The sequence below is a fragment of the Pangasianodon hypophthalmus genome, chromosome 29 (assembly GCF_027358585.1).
Source record: "Pangasianodon hypophthalmus isolate fPanHyp1 chromosome 29, fPanHyp1.pri, whole genome shotgun sequence".
Lineage (NCBI taxonomy): Eukaryota > Metazoa > Chordata > Actinopteri > Siluriformes > Pangasiidae > Pangasianodon > Pangasianodon hypophthalmus.
In genome coordinates this window covers 10,500,552-10,519,576 of record NC_069738.1, presented here as the reverse complement: position 1 = coordinate 10,519,576, position 19,025 = coordinate 10,500,552, and the positions used below count along the sequence as shown (strand labels likewise).

General features: G+C 37.8%; 1 protein-coding gene across 6 annotated transcripts in view; it reads right to left on the bottom strand.

The window, feature by feature from the left end:
* thrb (thyroid hormone receptor beta) overlaps nt 1-19,025 on the bottom strand; it is a 119,422-nt gene that overhangs the window by 21,640 nt on the left and 78,757 nt on the right. For all 6 annotated transcript variants that reach the window (XM_026942419.3, XM_026942417.3, XM_026942421.3 and 3 more), the window contains 2 exons: nt 9,670-9,712; nt 9,415-9,479 (listed from right to left, as the gene is read on the bottom strand). In XM_026942419.3, coding sequence (XP_026798220.1) covers nt 9,415-9,421 — 7 coding nt within the window. In that variant the 5' untranslated portion in view covers nt 9,422-9,479; nt 9,670-9,712. The remainder of the gene's footprint in view (nt 1-9,414; nt 9,480-9,669; nt 9,713-19,025) is intronic.

The following is a 19,025-nucleotide window of genomic DNA, read 5'->3' as shown; positions in this document are numbered from 1 at the left end:
CTTTTAGCTGGCACACACAAATCCTGCATTTTAATTTAAAATGAATTGATACATCAATCTGTGAAAGTGTCATAGAGTGTTATTTTTAATGACAAAATTAACAAAAAAAAATGACCTGACATTTTCAGTGCCACTTTCAAGTTTTTTTTAAATCCATTTTTATCCAGCTTGGTTTAACTAATATTGTTAGTGGATATTCATACACTATAAAAATTTGCCGGTAAGCTTCTGCAAAAATGACAAGCTCGTATAACTTTAAGTATAAAACTGTACTCTGTGCTATACTAGTACTCTGTACTAACTGTACTATACTGTAATTTAGCTTCACCTCACATCGAAATATAATTCAACTAGCATTAGTAACAGAAATGCTTCTGCCATTGCCTTCACCTTGCACATAGCTGTATTATATATGTACATATATCTATTCCATTTAAGCCTATTGTGTCTACTGTACAGTGTTAGATATTCTTTCATATTATTATTATTTGTAAATTTTATTATTATATGTCTTATGGGTATGTGTGTTCTGGAAGCTTCATACCAAGTCAAATGTGTGTGTGTGTGTGTGAGCACACTTGGCAATAAAAGCTCATTCTGATTCTGATACTGAAAAAACATACAATAAAGTCATTAATCAAGCCTATGTAATTATGTGTTACTGTATCTCATACCATGACTTGTAATGAAGTATGTCCAATAGCGAAAACGTGATAAAAAACAGTTAAAGATGATCGATTTCTTCAGGGCAAGCCGGATTGCTGTAATTTACTGGAAATGACTAAATGGTATCAGAATGCATTACAATATGACTTCAATTTATTGTAAATTGTTCATATGGGACGTTATTGTCAAGTTTTGCTATAAAACTGAGAGCAATTGTTTACAGCGTAAGCCATTGTCGTCTTTATTTGAAATGCCTCAAGGCTGTGTGTGTATACGAATGTGAGAATCTGTGTGTGTTGTACTGAAATACTGAAACATCCAAAGAATAGATGCTTTTCTGCTCTAAGCCCTAAAAACTTAATGTGTAAGAAAACAAATGGTTTCTGTAGATTAACATGGCATTCAACTCTGAAACCTTGACAAAATAAGCATCGTAATGGTGTGCTGTAAGAGCAGGACTTATCAAGTCCAGTAAAACAAAAACATGTGGACAAGCACGAGGATGTCTGTGTCTCTGCTGGGAGCAGATGGCACTCGTGTAGAAGCATCACACTGATTCTCTCTTTTGTGTCAATACTACTCACGCAAGAACGCTGTCATAATCCTATACACCCCAGTCACTTGCTATCACACACACTCCTTACACTAACATCGAACAGTGTGATATAACTAATTTTCTCTCTAAAATCCACATTAAAATGGCATCTTGCCTACCAAAAACATGTCCTGTAATCTTGACTAATCTTGACCAAGATGGCGGAGCTTACTGTGATGCTGTTTCCTGTATTAGGTGTTTTAACTGACTGCTGTGTATAGTATACAAGCAACGCTGGGAGTGCGCAAGACAGCGTGCTTTATGTTCGGGTTGTCAAACCCAACATTAATGGTGGAAATGATGAAGGTCAAAGGTCAGACACCCACTGTGCATGCCGTTTTCAGGATGCCGTTTTCTGTCGTTTTCATGTTTCATTGTGGATTGGAAACTTCTGGAAAACTGACTGAAACTTTAGTTTGGTAAGAAAAAAAAAGTTTTTAAATTTACCTGTGTTACTGTGAACTAGGCCTCATATACCCATACAGTATGTGCACACACACACACACACACACACACACACACACACACACACACACACACCAGACTCCCTGATCCTGCCCTGGAGGTCTAATATCCTATAAAATTTACCCTTTTAGTAGTTATCTATATCTCAGTCTTACAAATAAATTTCGAAAAGAATCTTCAAAAATACAATTTTATAAAATGAAATTATATTATATGTGATATGTTTGATATTTTACACTCCTAATACACACTGCTCTCTAACAGCTGAGTCAGTTAGTATGGTGTGCTATAGATTATACATTATCCTCTCTGCAGCTTTCCATTAAATTCATTTATACACCTTTTTATATATACTGTACTTATGTTTACTTACTATGTAAATACTTATATAACATATCGCATTGCTCTAAGTGGCTGAGACGACCAGAGCAGAACAAACCCACCCACACTTCAGCAAGAAAACTAGAGCTCTGCTCAGCACTTAGTTTACGTTTGGATGGAAAAAGCTCACATCCCACCTGCTGCAGTAAAATCTACATCATAAACCCAAAAAGTGTTGCCTCTGAGGAGCAGTACTTTAATCCTGGCTCCGCTATTACTTCTCAGACACTAATATTAGATATTATCCCATAACTAGTATTATATATTATCTCTAAGACAGACAGCACAAAAGTTTAAGTTAAAGCAATGAATAAACATCCATATCATTTTACTACATTTCAAGAAAAGTGACAACTGCAAAACCGTCCCCAAGCCCTAACTTCAACCGTAAGTTCAGACACAATTTGCCTAATAAATTTAGGCTTTAAGCTGTTTCTGCTCAGATATGCTAGCACAGTTGGATTAAATCTCATGATTTCCTCCACATATTCAACAAATATTAAGGAAATAGCTTAATAATAGCTATTCCTGTAAAGAAAGGCTAGTGCTTGCCAACAAACAAACAAACAAACCAACAAATAAATAAAAAGTAGCAAACAAAACAAACAGCTATATAAATAAATATACAAGTAAATAAACAAATAAATGGATAAAGAAACAAACGAATAAACAAAAGCAACAAACAAATGGCTGAATGAATAAATAAATAAATGGATAAATAAACAAATGAATGAAAAGCACCAACCAACAACAAAACACCCAAATAAGTAAATAAACAAATGAATGAATAAATAAATGCATACATAAATTAGCAAATAAATAAATACATTTACAAGTTTACAAGGCTGCAGGCCTTCACACACACATATACAACACATATAAAAACCTCCTTTTTCATTGCCACTTGTCAGTAATTGCAATGGCAATATTACTTATACTAACCACCAATCATTTCATCAAGACTATTTCAAAATAAATATAGCCTAAAAATGGCCTTTGATTGCTTCTCTTGAGAATTTTTCTCAAACACTTAATGATTATTCTACATTATTCGATAGAAGTGCGGTTCAAATAATTATCATAGCGCATCTTAACATAAATAACATGGAGGGCTTTTTCATCCTCGCTTTCCAACAGCAACAAGAAAAATCCATGAACTAAGTCGACTCTGCGTCACCTCACGAGGACTGATTATAAATACTATGTGCATTCAGAATATGGTTTTATAAGCAGGCTACTTGCCAGCCAAGGCTGTGAATCTGATTTGAGGGCTCTCCACAATATTTTTCATAACCTCTATATTTTGACATCTGTAGAACTTGGGATTGGGAAACGGAAATGTAATTTTGTTGTAAATTTGTTGTTTTTAGCGTAGCCGGTGAAAGTTAGCTGGCTGCTTGGCTGTTATTTGAGTCTTCATAAAATGTCTCAGAACAGCCAAGTGAAACTAAACTTGTGGCAGAAACAAGAACATTATTAACAAAATAAACCGCTCAGGAAAGCACGATGTTGCTGTAACAGTCAGGGACCATGTGTCGAGACTGAGAGTGAAACCTCCTGGCTTGAGTAATAATAAATACACACACAGTGATGTGGTTTAAGAGTTCATGGTGGTTTAGCATCAGGCACATACAGACGGGTGACAAATTAAAGGAAAATCTAGTGACTCTATTACACTGTTCTCCCCTTGCAGTAAGCATGACTGCAAATTAATAAGTTCTTCGGACAGATCTCCACTGCTGAAAGATTTCTACCGGAATGACCCCGCCCCCATTCACAGGGATGAGGACTCACCAAATAGTTTCCTGAGGATGAAAATGATATAAATTACATGCTATGGCCTTCACAGTCACCAGATCTCAACCTGACAACACTATGAGAGATTTTGGAGCCATGTGTTAGACAGAGTCTCGACCACCATCGCTAACGATGAAACACCAACTGAGGGAAAATCTTTTGGAAGAATGGTGTTCATCATCAATTCTAGAGGATTACAGTATATTACAAGAATGCTGTTTTTGTTTTTTCCCTTCAATTTGTCAGCTATATAATTCTGAGGAAGAATCCAAAGAATCCAGGGAGTTACTGTGGTGTAGAAGTTCATTATCGTACGCTAAGTTTCCAGAGAAACATAATATTTCTGACAAAAGTGCTTCATCAGCTGCAAGCTTCTGAGATTGTAGGAAGTGAAACCAGTAGATAGTCACAGTGGTTTGATGAAAGTGTGCCCACTGTACATTCAGATTTCTGTTCTTGGCTGACAGGAGTGGAATCCAATGTGGTCTTCTGCTGTTGTAGCTCATCCACCTCAAGGTTCAGCATTGCTGTGCATTCTGAGATGCTTTTCTGCTCACCACAGTTGTAAAGAATTGACCCAGTCTGGCCATTTTCCTCTGACTTCTCTTATCAACAAGGTGTTTCTGCCCACAGAACTGCCTTGTCACACCTTTCTGTATAAACTCTAGAGACTGTTTTGTGTGAAAATCTCACGAGATCAGCAGTTTCTGAAATACTCAAACAAACCCGTCTGGCACCAACAACCATGCCACAGTAAAAGTCACTGAGATCACGCTTTTTCCACATTCTGATGTTTGATGTGAACATTACCTGAAGCTCATGACCTGTATCTACATGATTGTATGAACTGAACTGTTGCCACATGATTGGAAAATTGCATGAATGGGCAGGTATACAGGTGTTCCTATTAAAGTGGCAGATGAGTGCATTCTGAATTGTATTTTCTTACGCTGACCTTTCTTTACTTTTCTTTCATCCATCCTAACAATATTCGATCATTCCACCTTTTCTATGCAAACATCTAAATTTCTCGTCATGGCCTTACTGCTGTAACTTTTACATTTTTTCAACTTGTGCATATTCTTTCCATTCCTAAACACTATAATTACTAAAAACATGCTTTAAAAAAGATTATTTAAAAAATATTAATTGTCCCAGTCTTCAGGGGTAAAAGGATGTCACCTCGCTTTAACATTATTTGTAAAATTTTTCTCATATTTAGATATTCGCATTAATGCTTATTTACAGTTTGCCAGAATGCACACATCCCATGCACGCCTTCAAGGACCTACTGCACCATGTAATGAGTTTGCTCTATTCCATTTCAGTTGAAAGCACTGCTTGAAGCGATACCAAGCAAAGCCTGAAGCCAAAATAAATTTCTGACTATACTTCTTTTGATGCTTTCTGCAACACCGGCTCCCTTGAAACAAGTAAACAAGTATTTTTTTTTTAATTCTGTGCCTCCAATACGTTTGGAATGTTAGAGTTCCTAACATTCTCTAAATGCTCTTCTTTAAATCTTTGCCAGCTTAAGAACCGTTCACAGAAATTCCTCCTTTCTTAAATCATAAATATGCCCTCATCAACATGTGATTACTGAGTGTTCATCAGAGGCTTTCAAACCTGTTTACCGTTTTCAAAAAGACCTATTTTTCATTCATCTTCAGTACCCCGCTCTTCTTTATCCCAGTGTTTCTCAAGGTTTGATATTTTATTATCTATAAGGTATTGGTTTGTCGCTTGAATTTAATTAATTGAAATGTCAACACCTCTAAAGGCAAGCTGGCTTGCGCTGCGTTCTGTGAGTGTAAATTTCAGGAATAAAAACCTCTATGGATCCAATAAATTGCCAAAATAATTCATTGAAATAATAACCCTAAAGTTTAGTTGAATTATTTTCGTAAATAAATTTGTACCAAGGGGATCTGTGGAATTTATTTTTACAACCAAGTTGGTCCCCGGGTACAAAAATTTGAATGTGTTTTTTTAGGCGATTTTGATATTTTAACCCTGATCAGGGTTGTGGTGGATCTGGAGCACATCCCAGGAACACTGCGGATACACGCTTGATCGCAAGACTTTATAACTTTGTAATCCTCAATACAGGGTCGTATACATCATTTTTCATTGTCTCGGTGACCTAAAGAAATATTTATCTGATACGGTCGCACAATGCTCTTGAGGACCTTGTCCTAAAACCTGCTGATTACCTCCTAGTGGTCTCAGTACGGAAAGCAGAGGCACTTTGTGCTTCTAGCACCCTCTAGAGGTGAATCCCTAGAAGTACCCGAAACCTTATAAAAAGGTCAGTGGGTTTTTTCCGTCCATAAAAAGCATAATGATTTCCAGACATGAGCAGGGCTGGCCTCTGCAAATAAGTTATGAACTACTACTACTGGAGCCCACTAGAGTAATACTTCACTCAGCAAATGCTCAGTCATATGATGGCGAAAGCACATCATTACACAACAATCCATCTCTTTCCCAATAACACTTGCACCTCCAGCAAATTTTAATGGAAAAAATGTGATATCCTGATCTCTGGGTCTTCTCTTTATCAGAAGAATCTAACTATTAAAAATGTCTGTAGCTGATTTTCACTAGTCTTGTTATCTCTCTCTCTTTAAACAGTGCCGACTGTAATTCCCTATGGGAAGAACGACTCCAAGACTCCTTTAATGCTTTTACTGGAAACCACATCAGTTACGTTCACAAAAGTTCTCACTGTAATAGACTTTTATTAGGCGAGTTAATGAGATCTATGCAACATGAATTAGTAACATAAAATGTATGCATGAGAAAGAGTGTGATTTTCTTTCTCTGGCTCTTTCTCTAAACTGACACACTGTTTTTTTCCACTCATAAGCTGCTGACCATGATGGACACTCCAGAAAGCAGAGGGAGAAAGAGGAAAGGAAGGAAAGAGAGTATGCCAGAGTGTATGTGTGTGTGTGTGTGTGAGAGAGAGAGAGAGAGAGAGAGAGAGAGGGAGGGAGAGTGATCTGGCTCACTTTAAATAGAAAGAGAAACAGAGAAGGACAGAATTACTGCACCACTCTGCATGATCTTGTGTTACCAGCGGGGGGTGCATTTGTCTGCTTTCCCTAAAACAAATATACTTCATTACAGTAAAGTGCAGAAAATGAGAGTGCAGACAGGAAGGAAAGTGGGTGTGTGCATTAAAGAACAACAACAACGAAAAAACAAGTCAGAGAGATGAGAGCAGGGGCGGCTTTATAAATAGACTAGCGTAGAGTGGTTAAGCCACGCCCTCCTGTCTACAGACGATAAAGATATAAGATCACTCCAAGATCAATCATCCAGATTATTTGCTGTTTTAAAACTGATCATTCTGTACTTTTGCAGACCCAAGTGCAACAACATCGTAATAAAAATACACACAATGGTATGAAGAAGCAACGCTAGGGCTGATTTCTTTCTAGCCCAGATTGTAGATTCATGCAGCCGACCAGTGTCGTGTCAGGTGATTACACAGTGAAACACTGCCTGGATTTATTCTCCTGATGTTTTTCAACCACAGCCATGGCACATGATCAGCGGTGATTGAGAAGACGCACGTGAAATAAATAGCGGGTATAATCCACAAAAACAAGGTGGATTATTTACTTTATCATTATTTTTTTCCATGTATTGCCTTTGAGGGAGAAACTGAAAGTAGACGTGACTAAGCACACGTTGTCTAATCAAGGTACAAATGACACAAAATGACAGATGACACAATCATTAAGTGTTTCTTGGTTTGAACGAAAGAGTTAAATTTCCTTTTATTATGTTTGGTGTCAAGCATTACAGACTTGAAACACTTTAGTTTGGAAATCACAAATGCAGCTGCCTATAAGTGTGTGTGTGTATGCGTGTGGAATAGTTTGCTCATGTTACACATTGCTCAACCCTAATAGATTCATTGTCGAACTATTGATAGACTTTAGAGTTTCCTCCTATCGAATATCACAGCCTGCTGTCACTGCATGAGAAGACGACTAGCTTTACTCATTTCCTTTGTTCATCACTGAGCCTGCATTATACACATCATCATCCAAATCACGTGGTCAGAATGATCACACAGAATGATCACACATAATAAAATTCAGGCACTAATTGCAGTCTAAAACTGTCATCACACAGACCACAGAATGAGTGATCAAAAACCGCAGTGTGTGTGTCGAGCGTGTGCGAGTGTGTGTGAGTGTTTCTTTAAGAAAGTGCCCTTTAGCCACTTTTGAAAATTGCTCCAAATTGAAAATTCACCAAATACAGTGTATTTAGCTCTAATTGCAGGTAGTGTGTTTTGTGTGGGATGTTTCATATTAGTGTATTTGTTTAGCTAAGCATTAAAATTAGTGGTGAGAATTAAGATTACAAGCTGAATCTAAACCATGCCATTAAGCCCTGTAGCTAGAAACAATGAAATAAATAGAAAAGATTGTCAAAGCAGGACTGTAAAACCAGTTATTATCCAAAACACTGCCAGTGGATAATGTTATGTGTGTGAAACAGCTTTTACTGAACCAGGACAGGAAATCCTTTTCACAAATATTAACCACAGGACCAGTCAATGGGTACAGATTTACATTCCTCATTCTCATAAGTGCCTGCTTTTCTAATTCAAAGTAGTTATCGAGTAATGTGCTTTTAGGGAAATGCATGAATTATAAGCCAACAGTTTAACATGTTCATGTGGGTCAGCATTCACTGAGTGCTGATAACGATATTCTGCAGCATGGTTTGTAAACGGGCAGACCGTGATCTGGATTTCTTCCACCAGATCAAATCAGATGAATGAAAAAAGCTGCTATAGTTAAGCAACTCCAGTTTGTTCAATGCATGAATTTATTTTAATTATTTAGCTAAAGGTGGTTCGTTGAGAAAAGAGTTTTCACAGATTTCTACTGTTTAAACACCAGAGGTCCCAATCTGTGCAAGCCACAGAGTTAAAGTATTATACTTTAAGTGTTAAAGTACAGATAAAGTCGGCATTTTAACCAGCTTTGGAGCTCTATTTTCGGTTAAAATGATGCCTCAGGCCCTGCTAAGGAGCTCGGTATGTTTCAATCGATCATTTTCCCCAGGCAAGAGACTTTGTTTATTCAATAAAATTTATAAATGTATTTATTTTTTTTTAAGATATGCTGAACCTGTAGAACCTCTTTTGATTTATTTAGTTTTATACAGAAAAATGTGCATTGTTTTGCTTGGTTTATGATTCAGAAATAAAAAAGGAGTCTTTTTAGTCATTCAAATTTTGTTCAAATTATTCTGAGAATTGAATCAAATTTGTATCGTCAATCGATTCAAAACATGAAAAGAGTGTACCATTACACCCCTGTTAAATAAATACCCCTGCATTATGGGATACAATTGAGTTCTAGTTCTATTAAACGCTAACATTTGTCAAGGCCTTTAATGTAACCACACTATAGACTAAATTTCATTTCAAACATTCCCCGAGGACTAGACTAAGAAGATGGAGCTGATGGAGTGCTTACCTGACATACTGCTCCGGATCAGGGCCTAAACATCATTCTCACGTTGCTTACGGACTCCTCGATATCTGATAAACGAAACAGAGTAAGATAGGGTCACACAGAAATCATAACTATTATAGATGTGAATGTTTAAATCTGAATTAGATTGATAGATAATCAAATATTCAAAGGCAGATTTCCAATCAGGAGACAAAGTAGGCGATATTGTGTTTGAGAGAGCAGATAAGTACGACCTCTGCTTGTGATTCTGCCCACCTGATATCTGGGTCCTCTCCAATGAGGTTCACACCAGTGTAGCCTGTAAAACACAGATCAGAAAGAGTAATGGACAGGCCAGTTCAGAAGCTCTCAAAACTATAGACTGTAGTACACCTGCCCATTCATACAATTACCCAATCATCCAAATCATGCAGAATGCATAAAATTATTCATTATATTACATTTTTACATTAAACATCAGAATGGAGTGACTTTAAATGTGGTATGGTTGTTGTTATCAGATGGGCTGGTTTGAGTTTGAAATGGCTGATCTCTTGGAAATTTCACACGCAGCAATCTATAGAGTTTACACGGAAAGGTGCGTAAAACATTTACATTTACATTTATGGCATTTGGCAGACGCCCTTATCCAGAGCGACTTACAATAGTGCTTTGAAGTCTATCAAAAATACATTCTGATATTGGCTCACTAGGTCACAAACTAGGAATACCCTCAATCCAAAACTCTGTTGGGGAGGTGTTTTATTTATTTATTTATTTATTTGTGAAAGTGCTAATTTAAGTACTTTATGAAGAGGTAAGTCTTTAGACGTCGCTTGAAGACTGCCAGTGACTCAGCTGTTCGGACATCTAGGGGAAGTTCATTCCACCACCTTGGTGCCAGAACAGAGAAGAGTCTCGATGCAGGCCTTCCTTGTACCCTGAGAGATGGAGGGATCAGTCGAGCAGTGCTAGAGGATCGGAGGGAGCGTGGTGCCCCGTGAGGTGTGATAAGTGCTTTGAGATAAGTGGGTGCTGGTCCGTTTTTGGCTTTGTAGGCAAGCATCAGTGTTTTAAATCTAATGCGTGCAGCTACAGGAAGCCAGTGGAGGGAGCGCAGCAATGGGGTGATGTGGGAAAATTTAGGAAGGTTGAAAACCTTCAGTCAGTGGCAAACATCCAGTCAGTGGCAGTTCTGCGGAAACGCCTTGTTGAGGAGAGAGATCAGAGGAGAATGGCCAGACTGGTTCGAGCTGTCTAACCACTCTTTACAACTATGGTGAGCAGAAAAGCATCTCAGGATGCACAAAATGCCAAACCTTGAGGCGGATGAGCTACAACGGCAGAAGACCACATCGGATTCCACTCCTGTCAGCCAAGAACAGGAATCTGAGGCTACAGTGGGCACACGATCACCGAAACTGGGCAGTTGAAGATTAGTTTTTTTTTTTTTTTTAAGTGAACCTGTGTCCAATACCCAAGGGTCCCTAGTTCAATCCTGAGTTTGGGTTATTGTCAGTGTGGAGTGACACATGTTCTCCTTGTGTCTGCAGAAATTCCTTCTAGGTGCTCCAGTTTCCTCCAACCTGCCAACAACATGCCAGCAGGTGGATTGGCTAAGATAATTGCCCCTGGGTGTGAATGATTGTGTGAATGTGTGTGTATGGTGTATTCCCGCCTCACATCCAGTGTTCCCGGGATAGACTCGACCTCGACCCTAACCAGGATACAGCGGTTACTGACAGTGAGTGAGAGAGAGCGAGTGATTTTTTTTAACACTCTTAGATATTTCCTTATCATTTCCTGTAATGATTGTTCAGGATCTAGGCCATGATACCGCATGAACGGTATTCTTCAATCATCGTAACATTTATTGTTTTATTATACTTTATAAAACTGAACAAAGAGTGACTCAACCACACAGGCACTTTTGCCAGTGTAAACATTCACGGCTTGTCAGTAAACTGTTGCACACGGCGCTGGCACTCGTGTGCCTTTGGCTCCAAATTATATGTTAGATTAATGCATGCTAATGCTTTCAGATCGGATGGAAGCTACAAGTGATAATTACTGCTTCCTTCAGTGGATTGTGTTCATGGGAAATACAGTACCTTTTACATTCACTGTATTAAACATTACACTATGTTGTACATAAAGCTCATATTATCTGAAATTTACTCACTATACTACATAGTACTACATACATACATTCATACATCCACACATATACATATAACATCTGCATTAAATGTGCATGTTTTTATATCCTGGTGGAGACCAAATGTCCTCATGAGGGTATGAATATCTGATGCTGATGCCTTTTTACAAAAACTACAGCTTTTATTTAAACAAAATAAACATTTCCTTTAGGTTACTGATTTTAAGGTTAGGGTAGCATAGCATTAATTAGCTCATTAATAATTATGTCAGTGGAAGGTCCTCACAAAGTTACAAACGTGCGTTTGTGTGTGTGTGTGTGTGTGTGTGTGTAAAAAATAATTAAGAGCTGTTGAAGATGGTGTGTTTGGCATCATGTTCTGTCATGCTTGAAAACTTGGCCCAATTCTTAGCGGCAACTGAAAAAAGCAAAAAACATAAGCAGACGAGGTGCTTAAGGTGATTGATTGGCATATTAAAGAAGAAATGTGTGACCAGTGCTTTCCAGAAGAACGATAAGGAGTAAGGAATAACAGAAAGGGAGTGAAATGAGTGAGGGAATGCAAAAACTACGAAAGAAACAATTAAAGAGAAAAGGATAAGAGATTTGGGCAAAGAAAGAAGAAATAAGGAAAAGACAGAAACTGGGGACAAACGGTGGAACAGAGCGAGGGAGAGAGAGGGAGCAAAAAAGGGAAAACTAGACAGGAAGAAAAAATGACACACAAATGACAACAAGGGGACTGTGGAAAAAAAAGTGACAGATTGGGAAGAAATATAGCACATGAGCAAGAGAAGAACAAAAGAGTAAGTAAGAAATAGAGAGGGGGCAAGAGAGAGAGAAAAGAAGGGATTGAGCAAGGAAGGATGAATAAGAAAAAGGCAGAGAGAGAGAGAGAGAGAGAAGGAGAGAGAGAAAGGGAGAGGACCGAAGAAAGAAAGAAAGGAGAGGAAAAAAGAAAAAGGCCGAGACAGACGAACAGACATGGAGGAGTGTCAGGAGGCAGAGTGAAAGAGTGTTTCGGTTTTTTCCCCGGGGCTGAACTCTCTGCCCTGCTGTTGTTACAGGCTGAATTTTTGGCACTGAGGAAAAGGTCCTGCCTGCAGGCCAAGGAGTACAAGTTCAGCCAGGACACACACACATGCACACACACACACACACACACACACACACACGTTTGTCATACTATCCTTGTAAGCACTGTGCAGTGACATAATTATTAATGCAGGTAATTAATGCTATGCCTCCTCTTAACCCTAAGCCTAACCTCAGTACCCAAAAGGGAACAGTTGATTTTTTAAAAAAAGTTAATTTTTTAAAGAGTTCGTTATTTTTAACTAAAATTTGCTGTAAAAAAAAAAAAAAAACAGTTTTCCTCATGGGACCAGCCGAATGTCACCACAAGCTCAAAACTATCAGATATTCTTATTCTACACTGCAAAAATGACATCTCAGCATGTGAAAATATCTTGAATATAGTCCAATTTATCTAGTATTTATTATTACAAGATTACCATAAACCAGATTATTATATTAAAATAGTCTTGTTCTATTAGCTGATAAGTTTTTGCTAATTCTAAGCATTTATTTCTAGAAAGAAGCAAATTTATCTGCCTGTAGAATACAAATGTCTCACAATAGGTTTATTCATTTTATATTTGGTTTATTATAATCTTATAATAGGAAATAATTGATAAATCTGACTATATTCAAGATATTTTCACTTGGTAAGATGTCAGTTTTTTGCAGTTTATTAAAACCATTTAGTCCCCACTAAGATATAAAAACATACCCCAAGTGAAAGTGAGCAATATCGATATTCGCTCTCTCATCCAAACCCATCCGGAACCACAGAAAATTCCCACATTGTTTTCTTTTCCGTTTCAAACTGAGACAAACACGGAGCCTCTGACGATCAGGTGACCACTCGACCCTCGGCCAATTTCATTTCCAGCACCAGAGATTAAAAACGAGCTGCATTTTTGTTAATATTGAATTAAAGCGTGTGGAATCGTTTTCGGATTTTTTTTTTTCTGTCTTACTCATTAGAGTTTCATAAACACACCACACACACACACACACACACACACACCAGACACACCCACAAAGAAAAGTAACTTGGAAAAGGAGGGAGAGAGAAAGAGAGGAAGAAAGAAAGGAGGTGCATAGTGAAAGATGGAAAGGAGGAAAAAGAAAGACAAAAGTGACAGTAAGAGAAGGAAATCCTTTCTCTAACGCATTCATGCTGTTAAACAGGTGGCTTATTTTTTTATTTTTACTTCGCATGCAGCAAAGTATTTTATCTAGAGTAACACACAGATTAATGGAAATACCCCTCAAAGATAGAATTACACTAATGTGTATGTGTGTCTGTGAGTGTGTGTGTGTGTGTGTGTGTGAGTGTGTGTGTGTTTACATCTTGATAGGCACCAAAGGAAAGGAATATCTAAAGGTTCTGACCTTGTGGGGAAGAAGGTAGTAAGACAAACAATATTTTGTGTGTGTGTGTGTGTGTGTGTGTGGGCACACTCATATTGCATGGATGGAGTTCTTTATCTTTTTCTTGTTTTTGCCTCTTCTAATCACAGCAGATAAATTAGGAGCAAATGGATTTCAGTTTCCAGTAGAACACAAAGAGAAAGACAGAGATGGAGAGAGAGATGGAAGTAAAAAGAGGAGGTAATATAAGGAAGCATGTGCTGATGATTTTGGCTGTTATTAACAGGAAATGGCTTCGTATCAGAGATATGATATTCATATTTGATACATTTTGAAGTGCCACGTTGTCTCCTTGGCACCTTCCCCTCACACTCTGCTGTCTATAGTAGACGTGCTGAGATTCAGATTTCATATCACGATAACTGTGTAATGTTTTATTAAAGATTACAACATTATCCCAACAAGGGATTTTAAAAATGATGACATTCCTATCTGTAATTGTCCCAAGGGGCAGTATTTTACCTGAACAAGAACCTCGGCGGATATCAGATTAAAAAAATCTTCAGCTATAAGACATTTACATTTGTAAATATATCACTCAGTCATGGTGACGTTTGTGGCATCCATGTTTTTCATACTTTTATACCAGTCTGGATTGATACGTTGAATTAATGGTCGAAATGTTTTGAGATGCTTTTCCGCTCACCACGCTTCTAAAATATGGTTATTTGAGTTACCATAATTTTCCATAACTGGCCATTCTCCTCTGACCTCTCTTCTCCACCCATGGAATGGATGCGCTCTGGATGTTTTTTTGTTTTTCCAAACCATTCCGTGTAAACTCTAGACTAAACCGCTGTGCGTGAAAATTCCAGGAGTCCAGCAGATTCTGAAATACTCAAACCAACAAATCTGGCACCAACAACCATGCTATAGAATGAAGTTAATTCAGTTAAAGGATAGATATTTTCAGTTAATTAGCAAGAAAAACAGTTTACACAACTTTTTTTAAAAAAAAAAATCCATCTATAATCCATCAATAATTATGGAGCTAACTGCGATGTACTATATCACAGCCACTCTTTGCAGTTCACTCGTTTAAATAGTTATCAACAGACTATTGAATTTTTCTTTGTCCCCATTCATTCATCAGTGTGCGTCATTCGGCGTGTGAGCTGCTGCAGAAGTGAATCCACACACACACACGCACACACACACACACACACACGCACAAACACACTTCAAAGAAGCTCAGAGTACTTTTTTTTTCTTTCAAAAAAGTACAGAGGACCTTCGCTTCAGAATGAGAAAGCAAAAAATAGCTTAAACCCTTTTTCTGAAACGGAAAAAAAAAACCTCCACATGAAAAGAAAAACATCCTCCACAGACCAGTTGCCACACACACCCACACACACACACACACACACACACACACACACACACACTAGTTTTATATAACGCCATGAATTGCTATTCAAATGCAATGATTCAAACTGATACTGGAACTGGTTGTGAGTTCAAATCCCAGACTGACGTACAACGATGAATAAATAAACACGAACAAATACGACTCATGCCCAAGTTGGTAACAGGTTTTTAGGTTTTTAGGTTTTTGGCAGGTAGAACTGCTGAAAACACCAGAAATGTGAGAACACCTCGCTCTAATCTCGCTGTGATGTTTTTCGTCAGGTGTAAAACAGGCTCTGCCATGCCACCAGTATAAGTAGTTACGCTAAGCTTCGGGCAATTTAGGCTTCAAAAATTACACAGCAATGGTGGAACTGGGAAAGCTGCCATGTGGACTCTAAAATAGATTTAAGGAAGCTGCATATAAACAGGACAACATTTGCTGGTCAACATTTATACCAAAAATGATACCACACTTTAGCAGGAATATGATGATGTCACTATTACACATTCATATGAATTCACACAAGCCAACTTGTATATAAAGTTATATACAATCACTCATTAAAATGACTACATTTTACTGAGATGAGTCTGGCATAAATGCAAACTCTTCTTGGATGTAAACCTTTTCACTGCTTAACTTTTTATCATGTCTTACGACAACAAGAGTGTCAGTGTCCAGTCCTGGAGAACCGCAGCACGTTATACCTTACTAACATAACTGAATTTGGTGTGTTAGAAAGGATAAACACAAATATCTGTGGAGTTGTGGCTCTCTAGGACCCGAGTTTGACACACATGGCTTATGATATTCTGTCCATATTGCATTAAAAATCACAACCTTTTTAAAGATAAGAAAACGTCCACTGTTATGGACATGTATGTGTCTACATAAAAACACTTTCTGAAAAAAAAAAAAAAGCCCTTAAATGACTGAACGAATATGAATTAAATACAAGAAATATGTTACTGGGGCATGTATAATGCTGTCCAAATCCTAATGAAAAAGGCTGATCACAGGTTTAAAGGAAAAAAATTATTTATCATGTAAAGAATAAAACACTTCGGTGCATGCTATTTCAGGAAATCAATCAACAAAGCCTGACCCTGAAGTTGATTATTTCCAATAACACCATGTCCTGATGTGTATTATTCCTCTCATTTGCCAACAATTACAATTTATAATTTATTAATAACCAACATCATACTTTCCCAAATTTCCCCTTGGGGAACAATAAAGTCAATCCATCCATCCATCCATCTATTCTTTTTTATCTGTTTATAGTTACATGTAATGCTGTGAAATGTCATTAATGCCTGTTATCACTAATAGCTATAAATAGTCGTTCCCTCCCCAGCCTCTTCTTTTTCTTTCGACGTTAATAAGACAAACAAAAACGACTGAGACTATGGTTATTACAGAAACATTAATGGATATAAACCTGTGATCTGAATTACAGCTCGCTGTCAGAGTTGCTGTTATAGAAAATGAATCAACATGTTCTGACTAAATTTAAATTTAAATGAAATGTAGTATTTAAAGAGTGGAAGCAAATATAAATGTCTCACATTCCTTTTACTGATGATGTTTTGAAGTCTATGATATAGTATATTGTAGTGTATATAATAGCAGTGATCAATAGTACATGCCTAAAATACAATACTGATAAGGCTTTGGCTCTTCTATAACACACTATACTGCTGTGAAATGAGCAGGATGTACAGACAAGTGACAAATTAAAGGAAAAAACAGCATAAAAATATAAGGTACTGGGCCACCATGAGCTGCCGTGCACCTTGGTATAGATTCTACAAGCCTCTGGATCTGTACTGGAGCACTCAACACTGCTCCCATGGGGAATCAGGCCATAGAATATGATTTACATTGACATCATTTGCATCCTCATCAAACCATTCAGCGAGACCTCATGCCCTGTAGACGGGGGTGGAGTCATCCTGTAAGACACCAGTCCCATCAGGGTAGAAATGTTTCATTAGAGGATGCCGGGGATCAGTCAGAAGAACACTGTGTTGATTTGCAGTCACTCTTCTCCATGGCAGCAAATTAAGGGCCTAACAGAGCCAGCAGCTTTTCCTTTAATCTGTCAGCAGTGTGTATTAAACTGCTGCAATGCAGTACAGTTCAGATCCATCTTATGCAGTCCTTGCACTAAATTTACAGAAATGCACCACAGATTTTTATATATTTATAGCTTAATGATATATAATAGATCATTGGGATTGCTGGGGATGGTGCCGCTTGGAGGCCATGGAGATGGCTTGGGGATCTCATATGGGGAGTTGTACTGTGATGGCTTGGGACTGCGATTGCTGTGGGGGCTTTGGGGTTGCAGTTGCTGCGAGCCGTTTTGCACTCAGGTCTCCATCAGTGGACAGAGGATAGGTTCAACAAACCGGACTTCATGTGAAAACTGTAATGAATTTACTGGTTGCACAATTGCACTATTTGTCCATGTAGTACACAGTTATAGAAGGGATTTATTTATAATTGCGCTCTCCGTTATCACCCAGATGAGGATGGGTTCCCTTTTGAGTTTGGTTCCTCTCAAGGTTTCTTCCTCATGTCGTCTCAGGGAGTTTTTCCTTGCCACCATCGCCTCTGGCTTGCTCATTAGGGATAAATTCACATATTTACAATTTAATCTGATTTAATTTAATCTGAATGTATTTATTTCTGTAAAGCTGCTTTGTGACAATGTCCATTGTTAAAAGCCCTTCACAAATAAAATTGAGTTGAATTGAATTAATATGTGTGAAAAGTGTGTGAACACTTGGTAAGTCCAATTCCTCTTACGGTCACGGCAAAAAGAAAGTACACCCTCCTTCATTTGTATATTTTTATTCATCAGGGCCTAAATAGCAATTGTATGGGTCTCAGCAGCTTCTATAAAGAAAGGAGACAACAACAACAACAACAACAACAACAACGACAACAACAACAACAACAAATACACAACAGATTTCAGTAGTAGTCTATTCTTCCCAAAAAGTAAACCAACATTTAGACACTGGCTTCAGTTCAGGTTTTCAGGTTTACCTTTTGGAAAAAATGACATCTGTTGAAATCTGTTGTGTTTTTTTGTTGTCTGTTTATAGACATTGGTGAGGACCACACAGTTGTTATCTAGGCCTTGATTAATAAACCTAGGTCTTTTCTGTTGCCTTATACACTGTGCTGAATTGTGCATGTCCAGTTAGTCCGATTAGATCATGTGAAAGGAGTCAAGCAGGCGGTTGAGCTCAGCAGCAGAAAACTATGCTGTAATGCAAGGCTTCCTATTACTGAGAGGGAGGAAAGATTCAGCTTCAGCCACTTTTAAGGCCAGTTTTAAATCATCATCTGTCTAATGGGTTTGAATGTCTGCCCAAAGATTGCCTAGGCTGGTGTGTATACACAGGATTCTTCCATCCATCTCTCTCTCTCTCTCTCTCTCTCTCTCTCTCTGAACTCTATTCTCCTCTTTAAACATATCAAAATGACATTCTCTTGGTAGTAACACACACACTAGCCTCCAGACTCTTTTCATTATGTTTACCACTTTGTTCTCACATCCTTAATATTAAATTAATTTTCACTGCACTACATATTAACAGGAAATGCAAT